This window comes from Vespa crabro, chromosome 7 (genome assembly GCF_910589235.1).
Source record: "Vespa crabro chromosome 7, iyVesCrab1.2, whole genome shotgun sequence".
Lineage (NCBI taxonomy): Eukaryota > Metazoa > Arthropoda > Insecta > Hymenoptera > Vespidae > Vespa > Vespa crabro.
Genome location: NC_060961.1, coordinates 5,387,501 through 5,407,893, shown reverse-complemented (window position 1 = coordinate 5,407,893; position 20,393 = coordinate 5,387,501). Strand labels below are relative to the sequence as shown.

Here is a 20,393-nt window from a genome sequence, read left to right as displayed (position 1 = left end):
GAAGATAAAAAATGCGGTTGATAGCATTACTGCCGGTTAGTGTTATATGGAGTTAAATTAAAATTCGATATAAATAATTCAAAATAATTAGAAAGTATTAAATTAATGTAATTTTTATCCTAATTCCTTTAATAACTTGCCACGCGAAGTATATATAATATTAAATTAATATAATTCATTAGTATATATATATATAGATATGTATATAGGGCATGGAAATATTTTAATTGGAACACTAATAATTCATGATATCCTTGAGAATGAATAACAAATAATCTTGTGTATCTTTCCACTTGACCTTTTTTTTCTCATTTCTTTTTATTTCTTTTTCTTCTTCTTTTTTCTTTTTTTTTTTTTTGAATGATATATAATCACCCTTCTACCGTTATTATCGTCGTGCACGAGATAACGATGGGATTGAGATCAGCAAGGTTTGATAAAAAAAAAATGTCATTGTGGTGATATACTTATTTCAATCGATTTAATTTCGTATCATAGTACATACTCAACCGGCGGTCTTTTCTTCTTTCGTAATTTTCCAAGGCGACCTCCGAATCCACAAGAATATTCTTATGTAATAATAAATCTAATGGCTGGTTATGAGAATAATGTCGTTGTTGTGTTACACACGACGGGAGCAATAATTAACGTTCGATGGGTATGTGATTTTTTTCGACCCCATTATAATGTATATACATATATATATATATATATATAGATATATGTATGTAAACGGGTATGGTGTAACCTATATGAATATGGATATACATATAATATATATTTATTTATACATATATGTATAAATACATATATGTACAATAGTAATAAGTATTTATGCATATATGTATTACAATATAATATATCTAATGCTATGTCTCGTCTTTCGTATATGTGAAATATTTGTTAGTGTTAATCGTCATCGAAGTCAACGTAGTTTTACGTTTCGTCCTCGTGTTACTTTTTAACATCGATGCTACTACCAACGCATATATATACATATATATATATATATATATATATATATATATATATACATACACATATAGCATATAGAAAATGAGTCGACATGATACGACGAACTTGATCACGTTGCAGTGTCTCTTTCTTTGTTTCTCTTTTTCTTTTTTTATTCAGTTATACTTTCTCCCTCTCTCTCTTTCTCTCTCTCTCTCTCTCTCTCTCTCTCTCTGAGAGAGAGAAATGTTAGGCGCATTAAGTTTAATTACTTCAATTAAATTAACGTCTTCTATGTGAACGAATGAATTAAATAGCATACTTTTCATTATTCTTTTTCAATTTAATTTGAACATAGAAGTCCATATAAAATGTTATGAGTTATTATAAAATAAATAAATATGTATATATTTCTTTTTCTTTTTTTTTTTTTTTTAAATACAATATTTTATATATTTGTCATTCGTAAAAATTAAAAATCGACAATTGCATAATCAATATAATCGTATATTAGAAACATGTCTTGGAACGATATTAAATTGTTAAAAATTTTATTTTGAATTAATTTCTAGATCAACGTTTGAAAATTTGTACGATTAATACCATAAATAATTTCGATCGAGAACTAGCAACGGGATTTTTGCGAAAGCATAATGTGAAAAAGTATCGAACTGGTTTATAATGGGCCATCGTGTACATCTAAAAATTTTTATATTTTTATGAAGGAACGAGAAAAATTTGTGTTTAAAAGAGAACAAAAAAAAAAAACAAAAAGAAAAAAAAAGGAAAAAAAAAGAAAAAAACGATCAAGTCCGTCGGTACGTTTAATCTTCATTATTTATAACATAAGATCAAAATGATTTCGATCCTGGGACATAATTCTCCGAAATAATTAACACTTGTATCTTACGACAAGTAGCATGATTGTTTTTACAATTTGTCAGATTTATCGGACCGGTTTGTGAAGTATTCGAATATTGTTGTTGTAACGAGTTCGACCACTTTCAGGACAAGCTCGTAGACGCATCCTCATCCTCCCGCGTTATACTCTTGTGTGGTTTACTTATACATACTTGTGTGGGACGAGTATATGTTTGTTTATGTGGGTTAGCCTCATTTGAAAGTAGATTATGTACGCAAGGTCGCCTGCTGTTCCTCGCTCGTTTCACGTGTTTTCCGTGCGTATATTCCGTCGTAGAAAGAAACAGAGAGAGAGAGAGAGAGAAAAAGAGAGGTTTCCTTTACGTGCCGACTGTTAAGTTCGAAACTTTTTCAACTTGCTGTTCTTTTACACGTGTACGTTTGTAAATCATATTTCTTTTATATCAAACAAAAGTTTTTGCGCCGTTTTAATTATCGTAGATACATAAGTGTACGATGTATGCATAACCTACATATGTTTCAAACGTTTCATATGTTTCTAAGAAGTCATTGGTAGAATGTGAGATAAATAAGAAGAGAGAAAAACAAAGCGAGAAGAAAAAGTTCATAAAACAACGTCCGTCAAGAAAAATTATAGGAAAAGATATCAAATTACGTATATGTGTATGTATGTATGTATTTATGTATATACGTATGTATGTGAGATATAATCGGAATTGTTTAATTATTAGTTATGATTGTTTAAAATTATTATAATTGTTATTTGAAACTTTTGATAACGTCGATGGTATTGTTAAAATTTGATTTAAAAAAAAAAACATATTCTTGTTTTATATTATATATGATTATTTATAATATTATATAACAATGATTAAAATATACATAGACGTACTGGCATATATTTGTTGGTTAAGATTTAAAAAAAAAAAAACATCTTTATATTTCTTTTTTTTCTTTTTTTTTTTTTCTCTTTTTGAAGTAATACGTTATATATGATTATATGTGTGTAAAATAGAAATTATTTCGTCGGTTAAGTTCTATCGTTGATTTTTCTTTGGGAAAGTGCAGAAATGCATTTATGATATAGTTCGTGCATCAGAAGTTTGAAAATCGTTGAATTTTACGAAACAGAATTTTTTTTTCACGACCCATTTTCGAACTCGGATTGATGGATTAATAGAAAGCACGCTATCGTGTTATTCGTGCTATTCGTATAGATCATAGATCATAGATCATGGATCATGCATATTTAGTAGAACTTAAAAATTTGTACCTTTCTAGACAAAAACAATAAGAATTTCGAAGGAAAATACTATAATATAATAAATAAAGATTAAAACATATTGTATCAATAATTTTGTATAAATCTAAATATATCGTAATTTTCGACAATATAAGATAAATATTAAAAACGATATAATATTATACATAATAATAATAGAAAATTAAAAATATTATTTGAAAAATTTTACACGTAAAAGAATATTCCCATCTAAGATATAATTATATTATTACAAATATTATATAAAATAATTATATTCAAGATTTCAATATAATAATAAATATTATTATTTTTATTTTTTCCTCATCAATTCTATATACATATATATATCCAATATGAATTTTTAATCATAATCACGTTCGATCTCTACTCGAACATGTACTTTTAACGATCGATCTAACTTGCCATACGTTGTTCCACTAATCCAGACTTCTTTTCCTTTTCCGTTCTTCGAGATCGCAAATAATGATTTCTTATGGTAGGTAGAAAATTCTTTTACGTATATGTATATCTATGTATCGTATTACATACATAGTATATATATATGTACATATATATATATATATATATATATATATACTTAGTATAGGAAAGCGTAGTTATCCGGGACTTTCCCTGCTGGCACGATCCGATACTTGCGTAAGACACAGGACGAATTTAAAACAATCTCCATTGATCGTTCGTTTAATGCATGGTTGTAAAAAAATGCTGTAGAAAAAAAGAAAAAGAGAAAATAAAAAAAAGGAAAGAAAAGAAATATTGCATTTAATCGATGGAAATTTCGTTGTATCGAAGGATGAATATTAATTGTTCGAAAAATTTGTCCCATCGAACAAAACGAAGCGGTCTCAATGATACTCTTCAAATACTTTCTCTTTCTTTTTCTATTTTTATATCGTACTTTAGCATTAGTTCTGTTAAAATGAGTCTCGTATCGTAAATCTTTGGAAAGAAAAAATAGATCAATTCGATCGTCTTCAAAATTGCGTAACAGTACTTATATATATGTCCTTTTCTTTTCTTTGTTTTTTTGTTTTTTTTTTTTTTTTTTTTTAATAATCAACAATCAACGGGATTAAAGTTATGTCGAAACAATGAGTAGTTCTTTTTTTTTTTCGACACCATCTCCGTAAGAAGTATTATTTGACTTCTTAAAAATGTATATAGTCAGAGAAAACTTCGACCTTCGCGTCGATCGAAGATCGAAGCTCGATCATTCCATTCAACATCACATACTCGTTCAAGATACATTCAGTATTATAAACTCGTTCAATATACTCGTTCAATCACCTTTAACTCGATATATACTACTCGCCAGGAACAGTCATTCAACGTTCAGTTCAGTTTTTTTTTTTTTCTTTTCCTTTTTCATAATCGCGATCAATCTTATGGAGTTTTAGTTTTGCACTGAATCTTACTTATTCATTATATTTATTTCCTCTTGATTTTTTTTTTCTTTCTTTTTTCTTTCGTTATCGTTTACTCGATTATATTTAATATTAATTTCGTACGCTATAATACGAATTATTATTCGAGGGTGACTTTATCGATGAGTTTTCAAATTTTCAAGATGAAAATGTATTACACGGTGAAATTTGGCCCTTAAAAATCTGAGAGATCATAAAAGAGAAGAGTAAAAAGTTTAAATACATTCGGATAGATAATTTGTTATTAGAAATTGTGTGGAATATTTTTTATTTATATTTAGGAATAAAAAAAAGAATTAAATTAAATATTTATATTGAATAAAAACTGGATAGTTTTATCTTGAAAAAAAAAAAATAAATAAATAAAAAGAATAGTACGAAATAAGTAAGAAATTCAAATAATATTTGTCTTATAAATATCGAAATGAAAAAAGATTTTTAAGAAAGAAATAATTTAATCATTGCGAATAATCTTAACGATTGCTTTTAATAGTTATGTCTAAACATAATTACATAATAAATTTAAAGTATACAAACATATAATTTTATTTTATAAATTTTTGTCTATCGACATGTTAAATTTTTAATTACGTTTAATTGAAAAATTGCAACGTATTAATGTTGAAAATAATATTATATACGTTGTTTTTCTTTGCATGTGGTATAAGTTCAATTTCGAAAAAAAAAAAGAAGAAGGAAATGACTCAAAGCTAATTTAAGCTAAAGATGAGAGTGAATGTCTCCAGTTTATATTTACAATAATGTAGTCAATACGATACAATATCCTCATGAATTAGTCAAGAGGTTTTTCTTTTAAATGAATAGAGAGTGCATTAATGTTTTCTTTACAACTGATATAAGTCCGTTTGCGTTTCACAAAAACATTGTATCACTTCGTGAATATATATATATATATATATATATATATATATATATATATATATTTATATATATATACATATACATACATATATATATACATATATATATATATATATACATATACATACATACATACATACATACAATTGGTAAAATATTAAAATAAAACATATTAAAAAATATTTAAAGTATAAATATATGTTTATTAACATTTAAAAATATCTTTAAATATATTAAAAAAATTAAATATCTAATAAGTAAGAAATATTTGCAGATAATATTTTCAACGAGAACAATTCAAATTATCGTGCAAAGGATATTGATTAAATGTAATTGATGAATATCAAATTAATTAAATGAATTAATAGTTATTCATTAAATTTTTATAATAATATATATGTATATATATATTTTTTTTTTTTTTTTAATAGATCGTATATTTTTTTCTGTAACAATGTCGATAGAAAAAGTCATGCGTTAAAGAGTTCGTTTCGCTTATATAAAAACTATATAATCCACGTCAGATTATTTTGTTATGGAGGAAAGAACAAAAAAAAGACGTGCTTTTCGAATGGAAAAAAGGTCGCGAAAAATGGCACGCCAAGAGGCGTCATGATTGGTTAGCAGCGCATGTAATGAGAAGTGCTATCCTAAGACTTCCTCCCCTTGGCTTTATCGAGCCCCTACCTTCCGTGACATGCTACTTTGCTTTTTTCCGTCATGATAAAAAATCGATAGTAATTATTCTCTCGTGAAAGAGAGAGAGAGAGAGAGAGAGAGAGAGATAGGGAGGGAGAGAAAGAAAGAGAGAGAAAACAAAAACAAAATAAAAACGATCTATTATCTCTCTATCATGGATCTTTGTTGAACTCAATTTTCATTCCCCTTGAAAATAAAAAAAAAAAAAAAAGAAAAAAAAAGAATAATGAAAAAAAGGAAAAGAAAAAGAAAAACTAGAAAACTTAAGATTAAAGATTAGAAAGATAACTATCGAGTTCAAGTGTTTCTTGTTCAGTGAATATAGCGTTGAATGTTAATTATTATATGGAAGTATATAAGTAAATGAGAAATGAAATAAGAATAAATAAAGAATAATAAATGAAGAAGTTTATGTACGCTTGTCTATAGGATGGATTATATTGTACGATCATATGTATCTTTGATTTATTATATAGATTATATCGTATAAAATTAAAAAGAATAGTTCTTCAATATATGTCGTTTAAAATTTTTAAATATTGATTTATAAGGAATTTATTCGTACGACTTCTTATTTTTTTTTAGAATTATCATAGAGAGAGAGAGAGGGAGAGAGAGAGAGAGAGAGAGAGAGAGAGAGAGAGAGAGAAGTATATTGAGTCTAGTAATTTTTTTTTTTTTCAAACTATTAAAATAATCGTCCAATCGAATTATTTTCGATTAAATTCAGATTTACTTTACTAACCGCGATTTCGTTCGATCCATTTGGAAAAGTCTTAAAAGAACAAAAAAAAAAGGAAAAAAAAACAAAACAAATTGAAGGAAATAAAAGACTCGATTAAATACGACGTCTTTTTTGTTTTCTTTTCTCAAGAATAGTGACCACAGAAAGCATTGTTATGCCATCGTTTTGTTTCATTTATGGAAGAAGAATGATTTAATAATGCTTCAGAAATATCATCGGTTTAAACGCATTCTTTCCCGCTTATTATATACATACCTCTTCAGTTTTACATATTTGAGCATAACATAATGTGATAATTAATAACTGTAAAAATATATATTTATTAAATTACATCGTGCTACTTTAAAATGTGATTTTAGAATCGCATAAAATTATCGTGCGTTTTTTATTGAAAAAAAATGCATTTATTTACTTACGTTACACGTACATTCACGTCTAATCATTGTAAATATTAATAAAATGCAATTATCATTACTGATAGATAAATAATAATAGTCGCAAATAGAAAGTTCAGAAAGTTAACGACTTCGGATGGCGCGGCCTATCATTTAACTGGCCTTAAAGATTAGAATTGTATTTAACGAGATTTTAATACCTCTATACGTAAAACGCTTCACGTACACGTATGTATGTATGTATGTATATATGTATGTATGTATGTATGTATATATGTATGTATGTATGTATATATGTATGTAAATAAATACGTACGTATTGCGGGAAATCGTAAAAGTTCTATCAATATAAAAAATCTCTAATCGGTAAGCGATCCGATAAAAAGGTCTGATAAATTTTAGTCTTGAGAATTAGAATTTAGAAAGTACACAATGGTACGAGTTTCACGCATTTGCTTAAACAATGTTGATCGTTCGTTTTAAACATCGTTACCTTGATACCACGAGCTATGTCACATGAAAGGCGAAGCCAACTCGAAGCAAAGAACGTCTGGCACAAAACCAATATACTTTCCGATGGCGATTACTTACGGTCGAACGATCGAATCGAAGAGTCGGATTCGACTACAGCAACTTTCAAAATATTTCATTTCCATAATCTCACTCGTTCTTGCACTACGAGTATATCTCTTCGTTTTTATGAAATTAAAAAAAAACATAAATGTAAAATATTCTTCATGAGCTTTTAATAATATATATATATATGTATATATATATATATATGTATATATGTATATGTATATAATGATGAGTGACATTAGAATATCTTTGATTTGATTGATTAATTGATCGTATAAATAAAATATTTTGTATAAATTAAGAAATCTTCTTTTTTATTATGAAATTGAAAAAAATGTAAAATATTCTTCATGAGTTTATATATATATATATATATGTGTGTGTGTGTGTGTGTGTGTGTGTGTGTGTGTGTGTGTATATAATAATGAATGACATTAAAATATCTTTGATTTGATTGATTAATTGAACGTATAAATAAAATATTTCGTATAAATTAATTTATAACTGATTACTTATTTATTTCATAATTACATAACTTAAATGTTTATTATCATTAGATTTATGTTAACAAATAGAAAAGAAAATGTCAAGAATATATTACATGATAACAAATTAAATTTTAAGATATATATATATATATATATATATATATATATATATATATATATATATATATATGTAAACACATACATTAAATATAAACTTTATAAATTAAATCAAATTCCAATAATGTTGTATAAATTTGCATTTACATTTTAATGCATTCTATATATTTTTTTTTAACTTTCCTTTTAATATAATAATATTAATACGATATTTTATAAACCAGAGAAAAAGAAAGAAAAAGAGAGAGAGAGAGAGAGAGAGAGAGAGAGAGAGAAAGAGAGAAAGAGAAAAGAAAATATAACTTTATTATTATTCCTTTCATAATAAATTTATTTATCTTGAAACGGATTGTAAACGATAATAGAAACGTACGGAGCGGAATGAGAATAAAATTGTTATAGCTTGATGGTTGCCGCATTTAGAATTTGCACCTGTCGGCAAGAATATACATCGAAATACGATAGATTAAAACGGTGGCTAATATCGTATGCCGACAACGATAACCCCCCGTCGTTGTCTCCCTTTACCCCTGATTCCAATCCTTCGAATCGACTGAACGACCGACCGACCGACCGCCCCCTCCTTTCGAGTCATGAGTCATTGAGCATGAGGATACAAGGAAGGTGAAGGGAAAAGAGAAAGAAGGAGAGGAAGAGGTCAGGAACCATAAGAAAAGACACTGTTAGGCTGATTCAAGAAGGGACAGCACGTGCTCGACCCATTCGGGGTCTTTTGCGCGTCAAGGTGCGATGAATCATTGTTTGTGGGGTTCATTGTTAGCCCGTCGTTTCACGGACATCATTATCCTCACTGTGATATCGTTTCGAATCATTTAGACAGAAAAAAAGTTTTCAGAAAATGAGAAGCCAAATCAATTAACTTTTTTTTTTTTTATTATATAATATGAATAATATAACAATATTTTATTCTTTTAATATTTGATACGTTTTTTTTTCTCTTTTCTTTTTTCTTTTTTTTTTTTTTAATATTAGAGGTCGGATCAGGTCTAAAATATATATATATATATATATATATATATGTATATATATATATATGTATATATATATATATATATGTATATATATATATATGTATATATATATATATATTTATTATATATAATATATATATAATATTTATATTATTTATTATATATAATATATATATAATATATATATATATTTATTATATATAATATATATATATGTATATATATATATATTTTTTTTTTTCAATAATACAGCTCGTATATTCCTCTTCGATAAAAGTGCATTTTTCAAATGTTCATCTTCATTAGATTTTTTTTGTATTCCATTTGAAAAATATAATATGTATTTTGAAAAATATAATATATATATATATATATATATATATATATATTTATTTATTTATTCATTTTTCTCTATAGAGAATTTTTTGATATTATAATAATAATAATAATAATAATAATAATAATAATAATAATAATAATAATAATAATAATAATAATAATGAGAGCAAGGTGAGAATGTGAAACAGTACTTGATGTAATCATGAAAAAAAATATTGAACTTTTTAATTATTTAAGTTGGAATGTCAATAATTTGGATTATATCAGCCGGTGCGTTTTTGTATCGGTTTTACATAATGAAATGTAAAAGTGTTTTACGTAACGAATAGAACACTTACACCAATAAATCGTACAGCGTGGAATAAGAAAAAAAAAAGAGAAAAGAAAATAAAGGAAGATAACATTTTATTCCAATAAATTGTCATACTTTGATCCATCTGAATTCATGGTAATTATTATCATCGGACATCGAATTTTTTTTTTCTTTTTTCTCTTTCTCTACTCTTTTTTTAATAGTAATAATAATAATAATAATAATAATAATAATAATAATAATAATAATAATAATAATAATAATATTAAAATTGTAAAAAACAAATTACCCTTGCAAGCTTACGTAATCTTTGTCGAATTTACGAGCGAAAGTTCATAAGTGCAAGCGTGGATAATTATATTTCGTTCGAATTTCGAAACGAGCACGATATATATATATATATATATATATATATATATATATATATATATATATATATATTCCGATCGATAACCATGGCCATTAGTGCGAAAGTGATCTTTAAAGAGAGAAAGAGAGAGATAGATAGATAGATAGATAGAGAGAGAGAGAGAGAGAAAGAGAGATACTTATTGCCTCACATACGTGACATCGAACGTTAACATAAAAAAGATCTATATACATTATGTAATCGATTACATAAGTCAATCAATTAAGATGACCGTCGAGAAATACAAAAATCTTAGTCACCGATGGCTATTAAAATCATTCATTCTATTTCTTTTCCAGTTTTTTTTTTTTTTTTTTAACGACGATCTGACCAAATGCCTATGTGACAAAATTTGTTCGCGAACAAATTGCTTTTTTATAAGGATAATAAATTAAATTATCTTGATTAATGCGAGATTTATTTTTATATAATAATATATATATATATATTGTAGATATTAATTATTAATTTAAATATGGAAACGAAAATATTTTATGGAGATAAATATGAAAATGAAAAAATTTTATTGCAGTATTTTTTTTCTTCTTTTTTTTTTTGGTTTTAAAATTTCACTAAATAATTAAATTATTGCAGAGACACGTTATACTACGCATTAAATTAAATTCTATATTAATATTTTGTAATTCCGTTACAAGATACATTTTTAAGATTTAACCTCACGTTATTTTGATTTACAATTTTGACATGTACACACACACACACACACACACACACACATGCGTATTTTTTTTCCGTTAATATTCCAAGTTCTGTTTTCATTCTCAAGAAATTAAATTATTTCATTTCGAGCACAGTTAAGGAGCAATATAAAGTACAATATTTTATAACGGTGAACGATAATCGATAAACGAAATACACGAATAGACGAGTTAAAGAAAGAATGAAAGAAAGAAAGAATGAAAGAAAGAAAGAATGAAAGAAATAAATAGGAAAGATCTACCATTAGGTTTACCGAAAATTAAGTTGAAACGATTCTCGCAGATTCATTGGTAAATCAATCGAGCGAAGAAATGAGAAGGTCTTTTACTTCTACGAATCTCCAATCGTTCCTGTGGTCCAGCTTTCTAACGGCAAATATTTCAAACCAGTCTCCGGTATGCGGAGCAATAATACACTCGCCCATATATACCAACGTGAGCGAATAACTCGCGGCTAGTTAAACTATACGCGTAATACATATATAGTTATAAAAGTCAATCTATGTATGTATGTTTTCCGTGTGTATGTATGTGTATAATACATTCTCATAAAATTTCTGAAGAATTCCGAACATACCACTTCCGTTTAAGTCTTTCGACGTTCGATCAATTTTCCCTTCGAAAGAAAAACTGTTCTTAACATTTCATTTTCTCTTTTATTTTATCTTTCGATCTTTCAATTAAAAAGTTTTTTCAGAAAGAAATGTTATATTAGTTATTTATCATATTATATAATTATTTATATTAATATACATATATATATATAATATGTAAATAATATGGTAATATTTATATTATATATAATAATAATAAATTATTACATAAATAAAAAATATATAAATATTTTTTTATTTGTACGCAATTAATTTATTTTATATTATATATAATTATTATATATATATATATATGTATATATTTGTATGTATATTATAATAGTTATAATATAAATATAATTATTATATAATCAATTATATAAATAATATGTCTATGATTAATAAGATAAATATTATAATTGTAAAGCGGAGATAATTATTTTTTTTTCTTTCTTTCTTTTTGTCTTTTCTTTTTCTTTTTTTAAATTTGGATTATCGCAATCCTTTTTTATGAAACTGACAATTAATTTTATAATATATCGTAATATGGCATTTTACGGGGTTTAATTGATTGAGTTCGAGTCGAGATAATTCGTCATATTTTTTTTTTCGTTCTTTTTTTTCGTTATATCCCATCGATCATTATAATGCTATACATGTATGATTTTTATTGGAGAAAACGAACTCATCATTATATCCCGAGGGGAGATAGGCTGGCACGTGAGCTTACCCTTTCACATTCGTAACTATATAAGTATGTACTTACGTACGTCCTAATGAACGATCGACTCCTTTCTATCGGCCCCAAGGCATTTACAAACATTACTAATTAACTCGTCGTCCTGTTTTGATAAAAAAGAAAAAGAAAAAGAAAACAAAAAAAAAAAAAGAATAAAAAGCAAAAAAAAAAGTATGTCTCTTACGAAAGATCGCTCGAAGGAATACACGAAACACAAGAAATTGACCATAAGTAGTTTCGATGTCTATTGATATTTTGGAATGTTATAGAGATTACTTTTTATTCTTATCTTTCGCATTTTTTACTTCTTTCCATATTTATCTCTCGTATTCGTTTCTTATTTTAAAAATTATTCTAAATTTTATAACATATAAATAAAGTTTCCGAATGTATCCATTTAATTTCTCTGTTAAATAAATAACATAAAAATTTATTTTACTTGTCCGATCGTACAGACTTTTAAATCGTTTTCTTCGAGGAAAAAGAGAGAAAACAAATGTTTAGAAGGGAAGAAAAAAGTTTACATACCGTACATAAATGTAATATTACATTATGACGCAAGTAGGATGCGAGAAAAATTGTTTATACTGTTTTTTTCTTTTTTTCTTTCCTTTTATTTTATTTCATTAGACGGTATTTAAACGTGGGACAGGTTCGTTACGATCGATTAGTATTTAATCGACGTTTGTGTATCATTAGGAGCATATACGCATACAGATAGTGATAACTTTTAATTAAAGATATAATTTCAAGAATAATAACTGATAGGTATTCATTTTCCCGTATTGAAAATACGAACGAAGAATGGGATAAAGAGATAGAAAGAAAGGAAGAGAAGATCGCGTGCAAAGCAGAGAAGGACAATTTAATTTTTTTAATCATCGATAAACTTCACTTTCTTCGACGGTTACAAAAAAAAAAAAAAAAAAAAAAAAAAAAAACCGGAAGTCAAGAGTATTGCCTTCGACTTCGATCACGTGATACTTATCCATTAAAATCACGGTAACGTTCGATCGTTCGACTAGAAATGGCTTCACAGAGTTCGTTGATACTATCGTCCTTTTTTTTTCTCTCTTTCTCTCTCTTTCTCTTTTTTTCCTTTCGTTCTATATATATATATATATATATATATATATATATATATATATATATATATAGTGACGTTATGCGAATGTATTAATTCATACACTTATGGCATTATCATTTTTCGTTTATTTTTATTAATTATCTCAAAACGGTAATTTCAATTCTACTACTATATTTATTCTTTCAAATTATTTCCTGAATTTTTTTAATTAAAAAAATTCTTTTTTTTTCTTTTTTCTTTTTTTTCATTTATTCATTTATCATCTCGTCTTGTTTTTCCTTCTCAACGTTGATCGGATATAAATTTTTTTGTTTTCTTTTCTCTCTCTCTCTCTCTCTCTCTCTCTCTCTTTCTCTTTTTTTCCTTTCGTTCTATATATATATATATATATATATATATATATATATATATATATATATATATATATATATATATATATATAGTGACGTTATGCGAATGTATTATGGCATTATCATTTTTCGTTTATTTTTATTAATTATCTCAAAACGGTAATTTCAATTCTATTACTATATTTATTCTTTCAAATTATTTCCTGAATTTTTTTAATTAAAAAAATTCTTTTTTTTTTCTTTTTTCTTTTTTTTCATTTATTCATTTATCATCTCGTCTTGTTTTTCCTTCTCAACGTTGATCGGATATAAATTTTTTTGTTTTCTTTTCTCTCTCTCTCTCTCTCTCTCTCTCTCTCTCTGTCTTTCTCTTTTACCTTTCTTTTCTCACCGTCGTCGTATACAGCTGGAGTCTCTCGGCTTCCGTTCATTTGCCCTCTCTTCCTCCTCCACCCTACTCTCACAGTCACCTTTCGCACGTGGCATTATTTCACCGGTAACCAGGTGTTCCTTTTCTTTCTTTCTTTTTCTTTCTTTCTTTCTATTTCTTTCTCTGCCGTTTCTTCTTTTCAATTCTTACCTACCTCGTCCGGGTAATCCGGAGTTTTCTGGCTCCCATCACGTTGTCAAACAACGCACGGAAGTCGACGTGACGAGTTAGTCCAATTAAAGGCATTCCTATTTAATTTCGTTAGATTTTTATAATCCTACTCACGTGCATTAACTTTTCCAGGAAATATTATATAAAGGGGTAGGGATAGGAGAGTTCGTAAGAGGGGGTTTATAATTTATTAATCGATGATGAGACATCGATAATGCTATAGTTTCGAAAGAAATTTTTTAATAGAAATTGTAGGAAGACTTATTTGGATTACAATAATAATAATAATAATAATAATAATAATAATAATAATAATAATAATAATAATAATAATAATATTATTATTATTATTATTATTATTATTATTATTATTTTTTATTTTTTTTTGTTTTTTCCTTTTTTATAGAACTTGTTCGTTCGCGTGTGTGTGTGTAGGCGTGCATTTAACATACATAAACATTAAAGTCTAAAGGCTATCGCGAGCACGTTCTCCTAGATTAGTTAGAAAAGTTCAGTTCAAATTAAAGATAGTTAGATAAAGGTATGTGAGTGTAGACATATCGACTTTCTAGTATACCATGAACTTTCATCCATTCTCGTTACTTTCCATCGATCATTTTCACTCATAGTTATTTAAATTCATACCTCGAGTCGAATGTCAACGCGTCCGTCCTATGATCCGATTACGATCGAATTAGATAAATTTTCAATGAGAATTAGATTTCTATACGATTGAAACAACAAATGGATATGTTCGGTCTTAATTGGAGATTTTATTTTTTTTTCATTTAGAATTTATTTATTTATTTGCATATTTATCCGGAATTTTTATGTGGAAAGAGCACGAAGAAGAAGTTAAAGGATAAGAAAAAAACACAGAATTGTCTTAAGAAAAGGATTAAAAGTCATCTTATTCTAAGATCGAAGATAGAACGTCTGCGATAGCACCTTCCTCTCGTTAATTTAACAAGAATGGTCTCACGATTAAGGACGGGAGCCAAAAATTGAATGGCTGGTAATATACCAGGATGAGTCAAGTTACTTGAATCGTTGAAAACTCCGAAAAGGAACTCTTACTTTATGTTAGTAGAATCTAAGATGCCGTGAATGCCTCCCGTCGTCATCATAACTTGTGATATATATAGGGTGAACCTCGTATAACGTGATTACTTTCTGCATATATCAAAATTAAAGGGAAAAACTCGTTACGAGAAATAGAACGTAGAAAAGAGGAAAATAAAATACTTCGATTACAATCTGTTTTTTTTTTTTTCTTTTTTCTCTTGGAGAAGAGAGGGAGGAAATTATTGTCAGAAAGAATCTCACGACAAACGAAAATTGTCACGCATCAAATATTTTCAATCGATCAGATTAAATCGAATATTTCTAATCAAGAAAAAGAAAAAGTAAAAAAGAAAAAAAAAGGAAATCCAAAATTATTTTTAAATCGAACTATTTCTTTCTGAGAATTATTTTTGAATAAAAAACTTTATTTTTATATAAATAAAATACAAGATGTCGAATTTCAATTGATTCCTCTATCGCACGTATATTACGAAAATTTTCATTTTGTCTATTGAAAGATCATTAAAGAAAATTTGTATAATAGGATATAAAAAAATAATAAATTTCTCATTTTAAGCGATCGATCATTTAAATATCAATTGAAATGTATTGATTTCAATATTCTATTATTTCTCGTACTTCAATTTACGATAAGCTTTATTCATTTGATATATTTGAAATTTGTTTACACCCTATATACTACGTACGTACATACGCACATTATTTCGCCGACGAGCTAGACAACCCTCCCCACTCTAACGCTGGTCGTTACAGGTGAGGCCCAACTCCCACTACCTCGCCGGGCCCCGACTATTTCTTCTTTTTCCACCTCCTTCTCCTCGTCCTTCTCGTCCGCGTCTTCCACCTCCTCTTCCTCCTCCTCCTCCTCTTCCTACTCCTCCTCCATCTCGTCCTCCTCCTTCTCTTCCTTTTTCTCCCAGACGGCGAAGCACAACGAAGAAGCCGAAGAACTCGCGTCCTCGCGAGTCTCAGAAGTCAACGGCGAACCGTGAAATCCACGTCCGCTCCGCTCGCGTATATATTCTTTCATTTTTCTCTTTCTCACTATTTCCTTTTGTAATGTGTCTCTTAATCCATTTCTTTCCTTCTCCCTCTCTATCTTTTTCTCTCTCTTTATTATTTATATATCGGAGTGAAACGAGAAAGAACGTTATTTAGTTACGACATTTAGATATTACTTTCGTTTTCGAGAAAAACGTGCGAGGATCTTCGTCGATCGATGGTGAGTTCAAGGCCCAAGGATATCATCCAAAGTGAGTGCATCGAACTCAAAGGCGTCGGATTCTACCACGGCTACACTTTCTTCTCATTCTCGACTTAAAGAATCGTGATTCTTTTTTTTATTTTTCTTTTTTTTTTCTTTTTTTTTTTTTTTTTCATTCGATATTTCATTTGTGAATAACGACCGACCGATCGATCGACCGAGCGACCGACCGACCGATCGATTTCTCATTCGTTCGTTCGTTTTATTATTCAAATAATTGATTTCGTTCGGTATTTAAATTTTATTTTCAACCCGTTAGAGATTCAGATATTTGTTCTACGTTTTATAGATACGACGTTTCAAAGAAATTAGTTTCGTTTCGAGGAATATAATAACAGTGCCAAAAGTGTTGTAAGGTTTTGTATTATTTTTAACTTTTTCCAAATTAAAATTGATTTAAGTGTAACGTTTCTTTCTTCTTTCTTTTTTTTCTTTTTTTTTTTTTCTTTCTTTTTTTTTATAAAAATACAATCGATATCTTTCGTCGTATGGATAATCGATTTCTCTTTTATTTCTCGTACTCTTACGATTCATTTTCATAAAATAGACAAATGTCTCGCTATGCACGTTGTTTTTATTCTCGTGCAAAGATTATTGTATCTAAAGAAAAAGAAAGAAAAAAAAGAGACGGAGAGAGAGAGAGAGAGAGAGAGAGAGAGAGAGTGAGTGAGTGAGTGGGAGGAAGAAAGAGAAGGATACTCTCTACAATAGAATTAATTCTTTTTGAAATTGATCCTTTACATAATCTAATAATCTAATAATTCTTAAACGAAATAATTATCGATTAATATGTTTTTCATAATCGATGCGCGATAGGATATATAGAAAAAAAAAAAGAATAACATAATAGTAAATTCTAGAAGGTGGAAAACCGATACTGTGTATACAAGGAACAACTTCTTCACGCATCGCTTACGACCCTTTTTCTTCAACGAAAAGACTTTAACTTTGTGTAAGTACGTGCATATGTAACACAAACGGAGAAACATACACACACATACACACACACACACACACACATATGTACAGGACATATACATACACAGAGGATAGAGACACGTATGTGCTTCCGGTTTTGTAGGAGTGCGCGTGAATTGACCGGAGTGTTAACGTTCGTGGTGCATCCGTAGAGACGCGAGGTTACCACCCTTCACCCCTCTCTACCTTCTTCCTCTCACCCCCACCCCCTCCCCCAAACCTACCATCACCATCACCCATCACCATCACCATCACCCATCCCTAATACAAGTACAACCAGTCACGGATCGAGGATCATACCGCGAATATCGTGAAGCTTAATAGGAGCGAGCCATGCTGATACTTCCGGACATAAAGTTACAGGTAACTCGTTACTTGCTTACCTACCGTTAATTATTCTCCATTTCTTCTTTCCTTCACGCAAATATCTTTCTTCTTCTTCTTCATCTTCTTCATCTTCTTCTTCTTTTCCTTCTTTTTTTTTTTTTTTTTTTTTTTTTTTATTTTTTTCTTCTTTTCCTCGCACGAGAGATAGACCGTGTGTTACTCCGTGCGTGGAAACGTTTGAACGTTCGAGATCGTTGCACGCCGTTTAGAAGTTGTCGATCTTGATCGTTCGAATGGAAGAAAATTAGAAACGTTTTGTATCGTGTATCGTGATGTGAAAAAAAAAATATATATATATTATATATATATATATATATATATATTTAATTTTTTTTATAAAAATTTATTTTTATATTAAATATATTTATATTTAATTTTTATATAAAAAATATGTGCAACTCCCGGAAGTACGATTTGAAAAAGAAAAGAGAAAGGTAACGAGAAGGATCTTTTTCTTTTCTTTCTTTTCTTTCTTTCTTTCTTTTTTTCTTTTTTCTTTTTTTTTTTTTGAACATATTTAGGAAATATGACGAATAATAATGAGATATGAGTTTAACCAAGTATGTTATTAGAGTGTTATGGATTATGGATTTGTTTGATATCATTTTTGTATTTTCATATTATCATAAAATGTGACATAGAAGAATATTCTTTTTTCGTTTTTTTTTTTTTTATTTTTATAAAACGACACAAAAAAAAAAGAAAAAAAATTCCTCTTTTCTCTTATATACCCTGATAATATATGTATGTACATATACAAAATAAAAAGTAGAATTCTATTCGTTACGAAGATCTTGGAATGATCAAATATAAATAATTATATCACAGAAACGTAATCTCCATTACATTATCAATCAGACAATCGTAATAATATTTATAATTTTATCAGCCATTACATTTTTTCGAAGATAATAAGAACAAATCGAGGAACAATTAAGACACGTGACATCGATCGTAATAAAACTAATCGTTTGCTCTCAGATAATTCGTATTTAATGAATAAACGATCGAAGAAAAATTTATTTATTTATTTTTTTTCTTTTCTCATTGGCTCTTTTGAACGATAAAAAATCGTGCGAATTGAACGTCCTCTCTTTTTTACGATTCTTATGTGCAACGATATCGACGTTTTGTTTCGTGCGAAATAATAACTCGCGTACACACACACACACACACACACACACATATATATATATATACACATATATATCTACGATGCGTTTCCTGTCGGACGACGTAGGTAGACTACGACGAAGTTACAGGTCGTGGTAACATCAGTATGGTGAATGAGAATACATCCAATATGGCATTCTAAAGTAGTAATGACGATTACCTGTCTATTGCTTCAGGCATACCAAACTTTGTAACATCGTATTATTCCTATGGTTCATAAACTTTCCTTATTAACATATCCACTCGAAAATGTTTATTTCAAAATGAATAACAATTATATTGAAAATTATCAAATTTCTGTATTATATATATATATGTATATACATATATTTCTTATAAATATTATCTATGTCATCTTAATAAGATGATAATATGCATTTTCTTTCTTTCTTTCTTTCTTTTTTGTCTTTTTCTTTTCTTTTTTTCTTTTTTTTTTTTTAATACGATTATACGATCAATTAATTTTTTTTTTTTTGAAATAATATTATTCGCGCGAACGTAGATTTGAATTGTTAGACAATTTTCTTTTTGGTGATATATTGTATATATTATTTGTATCTTTGTAAAATAGCTTGTACATGTTAATTCAGGAATAATTATGAGTATCTCTCTCTCTCTCTCTCTCTCTCTCTCTCTCTCTCTCTCTCTCTCTCTCTCTCTCTCTTTCTCTTTCTTTTTCTAGGTATAAATCGGAAATAAATGTATACTTTCGTAATAAAACGTAGGTTATTTCATACATACACACTTACATATATATATACATATGTAAATATTATATTATATTCATATGTTTCATTGAACCTCCGTGTAAACGAGTTTGCGTAGGCTCCTATCTCTTTCCCTCCCTCCCTCTCTTCCTCTCTCTCTCTCTCTCTCTCTCTCTCTCTCTCTTTCTCTGTTATTTTCTCTCTTT

The 20,393-nt window shown here is 27.8% G+C and overlaps 1 protein-coding gene across 6 annotated transcripts in view; it reads left to right on the top strand.

The window, feature by feature from the left end:
- The window catches only part of LOC124425664 (rhophilin-2), a 49,940-nt gene that overhangs the window by 7,359 nt on the left and 22,188 nt on the right, over nt 1-20,393 (top strand). The window contains exons 2-4 of one of the 6 annotated variants that reach the window (XM_046966298.1): nt 16,432-16,931; nt 17,803-17,894; nt 18,024-18,283. The exons of 4 other annotated variants lie outside the window; for them this stretch is intronic. In XM_046966298.1, the coding sequence (XP_046822254.1) occupies nt 18,254-18,283 (30 nt within the window). In that variant the 5' untranslated portion in view covers nt 16,432-16,931; nt 17,803-17,894; nt 18,024-18,253. Of the gene's footprint in view, nt 1-16,431; nt 16,932-17,670; nt 17,895-18,023; nt 18,284-20,393 lie in introns of those variants that run through there. One more of the 6 variants, XM_046966299.1, reaches the window with a different exon arrangement.